Source organism: Parasteatoda tepidariorum, chromosome 3 (assembly GCF_982258835.1).
Source record: "Parasteatoda tepidariorum strain Cologne lab strain chromosome 3, Ptep-v5.0, whole genome shotgun sequence".
Lineage (NCBI taxonomy): Eukaryota > Metazoa > Arthropoda > Arachnida > Araneae > Theridiidae > Parasteatoda > Parasteatoda tepidariorum.
Window position 1 is genome coordinate 115,472,691 of NC_141757.1, and position 7,117 is coordinate 115,479,807.

The 7,117-nt window shown below is 35.6% G+C and overlaps 1 protein-coding gene across 1 annotated transcript; it reads left to right on the forward strand.

Annotated features, from left to right (window-relative positions):
* Nucleotides 1-919: 919 nt before the first annotated feature.
* Nucleotides 920-4,129, forward strand: LOC147814207 (uncharacterized). The gene has a single exon (XM_087160267.1). It carries the CDS (start codon nt 920-922, stop codon nt 4,127-4,129), a length of 3,210 nt encoding a protein of 1,069 aa, XP_087016393.1.
* The last annotated feature ends 2,988 nt before the right edge of the window (nt 4,130-7,117 follow it).

The following is a 7,117-nucleotide window of genomic DNA, read 5'->3' on the forward strand; positions in this document are numbered from 1 at the left end:
CAACCCATCTTTATGTTATGCATCAGATCCATTGATAGAAATTGGCGGAATGGCAACAGAATGCATTTCTTGCCAGGCATTAAAATGGAAAGGTGAAACACCAAGTATGTGTTGTAGCAATGGAAAAATTAAGCTATGTGAACTTCAAACACCTCCTGAACCTCTACTGGCATTGTTAACAGATTCTTCAATTGAAACAGTACATTTTCAGAGTAACATCAGAAGATACAATTCATGCTTTCAGATGACATCATTTGGATCTGGGAGTGAAATTCGGGAACAAGGCTTTATGCCTACTTTTAAAGTTCAGGGACAAGTGTACCACAGAATAGGAAGCCTACAACCACAAATAAATGATAAGCCAAATTTTCTTCAATTATACTTTGTAGGTGATCAGGAAAAGCAATCCGAACAACGTTGCAGGAATGTTTTGAAAGTAAAACAAGCATTAGTTTCAAGTTTGCAAGAAATGTTGCATGAACACAATAATTACGTGAGAAGTTTTAAGTTGGCCATGGAGAAAATGACTCCTGAATTAAAAGTTATAATTCAGGCAGATAAAACACCTGTCGGTCAGCATGAAAGACGATTTAATGCTCCAAATACATCGGAGGTGGCAGTTATTCTTGCAGGTGATGTATACAGCAGCAGAGATATAGTATTGGAATTAAAAAGTAATGAAATTAAAAAAATTGCAGAAACACACCGAGCATATGATGCATTGCAGTATCCTTTGATGTTCTGGCAAGGTTAAGACGGCTACCATTTTGAACTAAGGCAAGTAAACCCAACTACTGGCTTCCCGACTTCTAAGAAAATTTCAGCAATGGATTTTTATGCCTATCGAATTATGTTTCGAGCTGCAAATTTCAATATTATTTTGAGATGCAAGGAACTTTTTAATCAATTTATTGTGGACATGTTCGCAAAAATTGAATCTGAGCGACTGAGGTTTGTACGCTTGAACCAGAAGAAACTACGTGTTGAAGAGTATGTTCATCTCAAGGATGCCCTAAACAGAGACGGGAGTGTTCATGATATAGGTAAAATGGTAATTTTACCTTCTACATTTACTGGTGGTCCACGCTACATGCATGAGCGAACTCAAGATGCGATGACATATGTTAGAAATTACGGGAAGCCTGATTTGTTTATTACATTCACCTGTAATCCTCAGTGGCAGGAGGTTACCAATGAATTAATGCCTAGGCAGAGAAGTCACGATCGACATGATTTGCTAGCAAGAGTTTTTCATCTTAAACTAAGAGCTCTTATGATTCTCATCAACAAAGGAAAAGTATTTGGCTCTGTTCAATGTTTTATGTACACAATAGAGTGGCAAAAACGTGGTCTCCCACATGCTCATATCTTAATTTGGCTGCATGAAAAAATCCATGTTCATAGCATAGATAATGTAATAAGTGCAGAAATACCAGATCAAAAAATTGATCCAGTTTTGCATGATGTTATTAAGACGCAAATGATACATGGCCCTTGTGGGATCCTGAATCAACAGTCTCCTTGCATGAAAGATGGAAAATGTACGAAGAGGTATCCTCGAAATTTTTTGAAAGAAACACAAACAGGGGAAGATGGATATCCCCTGTATCGTCGACAGAGTCCAGAGGATGGTGGTTATACGACAGTTAAAAAAGTACGGAGTTCTGATATTGTTATTGATAATAGATGGGTAGTTCCTTTTTGTCCATTGTTGTCAAAAACTTTTAATGCCCATATTAATGTGGAATTTTGTAATTCGATAAAATCTATAAAATATGTTTGCAAATACGTAAACAAAGGATCTGATATGGCTGTATTTAACATTGCCAACGACGAAAGTGTGCATGATGAAGTACAGCATTATGAAATAGGACGATACATCAGTAGCAATGAGGCAGTGTGGCGTATTTTGGGTTTCCCTATACATGAAAGGCATCCAACAGTTGTTCATTTAAGTGTACACTTAGAGAATGGCCAGCGAGTTTACTTCACATCAGAAAATGCACGGGAAAGAGCTCAAGCTCCACCAGCCACAACACTTACTTCTTTTTTTAGCTTATGTCAAAACGATGATTTTGCTCGCACTTTGTTGTATAATCAGTTGCCAAAGTATTATACATGGTCTGCAAGCAGCAAAAAGTGGGTTCGGCGGAAATCTGGTCAGACAGTATCTGAAGACCCAGGAATTAAATCAAGTGATGCACTTGGTCGCGTCTACACTATTCATCCTAACAATTCCGAATGTTTTCATCTTCGACTGCTGCTTCATGAGGTGCACGGACCTACATCTTTCAATGACTTAAAGACTTTTGGAGAAATAAAATGCGAAACATTTAAGCAGGCTTGCCAGGTAAGAGGACTTCTTGAAGATGACTCGCACTGGAAAAGCACGCTAGAAGAAGCTGCTGTTGCCCGATCACCTGAAATGCTGCGTAATTTATTTGCAATTATGTTGCAAACATGTTCTATTGCAAACCCTCTGGAATTGTGGAATTTACAAAGAGAAAATATGGCTGAAGATGTTTTGCACCAGGCCAGGATTAGAAGTACTGACATGGATTTAAATTATGATGATGCCATCTTCAATCAGGCATTAATTCTTCTTGAAAACAAGGTCAAAGAATTGGGTGGTTCTGGTTTAAAAACTTATGGACTTCCTTTGCCACAACAAACAGGTACCATTGACTTAAACAGAGAAATTTTGAGGGCAACAAATTACAATACAGATGAAATGACATCATACATTGATTCGAATGAGCCAAATCTGGTTCAAGATCAGAAGGAAGCTTTGGAGAAAACCTTATTTGCTGTGTTTAATGACGTCGGTGGAATATTTTTTGTGGATGCACCTGGTGGAACAGGAAAAACTTATCTCATAAATCTGTTTTTAGCAAAAGTGAGACAAAGAAATAAGATTGCACTTGCTGTTGCATCCTCTGGTATTGCTGCAACTCTTTTGTCTGGTGGACGAACAGCTCATTCAGTGTTTAAATTACCTTTAAATTTATCAACCGTCGAGCATCCTACCTGCAATATTTCCAGAAGCTCACACAAAGCTGATGTTCTTAGAAGATGTAAACTAATAGTTTGGGATGAGTGCACTATGTCACATAAAGCTGCTTTAGAAGCCCTGGATATCACTATGCAAGACCTTTTAAAAAACAACAAGTGTATGGGAGGTGTAACTTTAGTTTTATCTGGTGATTTTCGACAAACACTTCCCGTAATACAACGTGGGACAAAGGCAGATGAAATACATGCATGTATAAAGTCATCTTACATTTGGACAAATGTTCAAAGACTGCGGCTGAAAACAAATATGCGAGTTCATTTAACAGGAGAAGTCTTTGCTCAGGAATTTGCCAACAATCTTCTAAGACTTGGAAATGGTGATATTAGTGGCGATAAAGAAGGGCTTATAGATGTGAAAAATATTGGAAATCGTGTTGCTACAACCGACGAACTCAAAGAAATGGTTTTTCCTAATATTCATGAAAATTACTGCAACCCTCAATGGCTATGTGAAAGAGCTATCCTTTCTCCAACAAATGATATTGTTAACGTGATAAATAACAAACTTTTAAAAAAATTACTTGGTGCTCTGGAAATTTACAAGTCGATGGACGCTGTCATGGAAATAGATCAAGTTGTCAACTATCCGACAGAATTTTTGAACTCATTGGAACCACCTGGAGTGCCTGCACATAAATTAGAATTGAAAATTGGAGCACCAATTATGCTTTTAAGAAATTTGGATCCACCTGCATTGTGTAATGGAACAAGATTGATTGTGAAAAAATTGATGCCTAATGTTATTGAAGCGATGATTATAACAGGACAGTCAACAGGAAATAGTGTGCTTATTCCTCGCATCCCCATCATATCTTCAGACAATCCATTTCAGTTTAAACGACTTCAGTTTCCTGTTCGGCTTAGTTTTGCGATGAGTATAAATAAATCTCAGGGACAATCTTTAAAAGTCGTTGGTCTTGACTTGCAGAAGCCTTGCTTTTCACATGGACAGCTTTATGTTGGCTGCTCAAGAGTTGGTGAAGAAAAGAACTTATACTTATTCGCACCAAATGGAAAAACTAAAAATATTGTTTATAAAGAAGTTTTACAAGAATAGGAAGTTATAGGAATATTAATATTTTATTAGGGGAAAATTAGGAAGAAATAGGAATATTTTATTGCTGTTTCTTAAATATCTTATTAACTGCGCTGTAATTTTCAGCTATTGGCCAATGATGATTTCGAAAGCAACTTTTGTATGCTTTTACAATTTCTGAGGCCTTTTTTTTAAAAAAAAAAAGTCTCCACCTGATAGTTATATTATAGGTTAGGTTACCATAGGCCTTAGGTTACCATAGCAAAGTTACATCTTCAAACATCCTCAAGAGCTATAACACATCTGCAGCAGAACTGGGTATGAAGACAACGTTGCAGGACAGGAACACTTTAATTGTCCACTAATCTTCAAATTTCCTGCTATGTTTTAAAAAACTTTATTTGTGAAAACCTTTAGCGTGGCGGACAGCTGGCCGCCTTAAGCGGCTAGTGTATAATAAAACTAAAATAAAACTTTCTGATGCATAATAAAAGAATGCTAAATAACTTATAAAATATTAAAAAAATCAAATTGTTTTATAACACAAGTTTAATTATATTAGTATGTATACGATTGTTATTTCATATGATAATCAACGTTATTGACATGATTTACAAGCTTTTCGCTTATTGTTTTCGAATAAGGTATTCAGAAACATTATTTTTGGTTCTTAATTTTTTACCGGTCCCTCAAATCTCTAAATGCTTTAAACTTCAGTAATATATATGAAAAAACGCATGACTTTAACACTTCAAAAGTTCTAAAATAATTTTCTAAGTATTCCTTGAGAAATATGAAAAAATACGTTGGTATTGGATTGTTTCGATTATTTTGACGACCTATACAGCCCATATATACATATATGGGCTGTATAGGTCGTCTATACATATATATACATATATGTATAGACGAAATGTTTATATATACATATATATAAACATTTCAATGTATTTGTTTTATCGGAATCTTGAATAAAAAATTGAATCATATCTATCAGCAACTGAAATGTCGATACACTAATACCGCTGCTCAGTTTTCTAATAACCATTTAATTTCTGGTAAATCCTTTATTCATACAATAACTTTAAACTACTAAGGATTGCCAAATATTTTGATTACATATTCATATTTTTAAATATTCTGAGTACATTTCTTACTATAAAGATTTTAAATTTGAAGAAATTTTAAATGAGCATGCAGAAAATATTTATATGCCATTTACTACGCGCAACGATTTGTTTTCAATTTATATAACAGACATTCAATATTTTTACAAGTAGTGAAGAATCGACTAATATTAAGTTAATCATGATAGATTAAATTAGTTTCTAAATACGTATTTTAATCAGAAATTATACAGCAAATTTTTTATAAAATTAATGTTAGACTTATTTTAATTAGTTATAACTTTTAAAGTCTCTTACCATTTCGAAACTGATTAATCTACAACAATACAACAGAATTCAATGGATCACCTGGATTATATACTCCTGAATCCAGCATTGGAACAAACTAACCCTCGTAGCTTCATTGAACTAGTAACCGGCATTCACATTACATGGCGAAGAAAACCACAAAAATCTCCCACAATTCGCTCAACTGAAAATGGAATTCTAACCCTGAGCCGTCGACCACTGAGAATATTTTATATCAGTACTGCGGTCGGTGCGAGCTGGGACCAGAATTCTTATCAACCTGTCACCTCTGGGTTCGAACCTGGGTCTCCAAATTAGAAGGCGTATGCCTTATCCCCTGGGCCTCCGCAGCTCTCTTTATAATTATTTTACTTAATTTTATAACCGGTGTTGAGAAGCCGACTTAGTTCTCAGTCTGCAACTATCATTGTTCAATTTAATAGCCTTGCAATTTTGAACCTAACCCAGAAGACAAAAGAACTCTTGGATCAAGCATTGGGAGAAACCAGCCCCCGTGAAAAGTGTCTTGATGATACTAACACACGCTTGCAGTACATATAGAGAAAAACCACTAAAACTTCTTACGGTTAGCTCAACTGAAAGGGGACTCTTACCCAGAGTCCGTCCACCACTGGATATATTTTAAAACAGTACTGCGGTTAGGGAGTCGCAGGGTGCAAAATTCATATCGACCAGCCATCACTGAGATTCGAAATTGGTTCTCCTCATTTGGGAGGCGAGCTTTTTATCCTGAGTTACCACTGATCTTTTATAATTATATTTTATAACCATTGTTGAACAATTTACCCAATTTTAAATTTACGACTACTGTGCCGTTTAGTATAGTATATTCCCCTAAATAAAAGACATCGCGTTGTGTATTTCTTCCATTATCTAAGTTAATTATTAATGATCCACCGATTCTCCAGCATGGGATACCTTACCTGTTCATCTGCAAAGTAAAAATTAACACCCTCATCACTAAATGCTATCTAAGGTATTAGATTAAATAACTGGGTTTATTAGATTACTTCAGAAAAGGATTAAGTCCTTAAGGGACGTGATTAAAAAAAACATTTCTAAAAATTACAAAAAATGACACATTCATTAGGAATACAAATGAAAAAATAGTTGTCCGAGGGGACAAGCATCAAACTGCACATCAGTGATTACCACGGGCTAACATCTTGCCCCATATAATATTATACCACATAGTTGTCCGAGGGGACAAGCATCAAACAAGCAAACTACACATCAGTGATTACCATGGGCTACCATCTTGCCCCATATATATATTATACCACTACACGTGTGACCACTGGACGTGAGCTTCCTCTCACCAGCACTTACTCATGTGGCATGCATTATGGTTACGTTATTCACCCACATAACAACCAATATGCCTTACCATAAGGCACGTATTACACTATTCTAAAAAATATTTTATCACTTCATGTGGATACTCAACAATTTTTCCAGGAGCCTTTTCACCACATCCTCAGCTCGTGAACATCAACAGAACTCCTTGAAAACATCAATTTTTATCATCCAACCCAGTGTGTTGCCACCATACAATATTACAAATTAAATTTCC

Bases quoted from the DNA above. Each gene is read 5' to 3' on its own strand.
- LOC147814207 (XM_087160267.1), top strand. From the start codon at position 920: ATGTTCGCAAAAATTGAATCTGAGCGACTGAGGTTTGTACGCTTGAAC.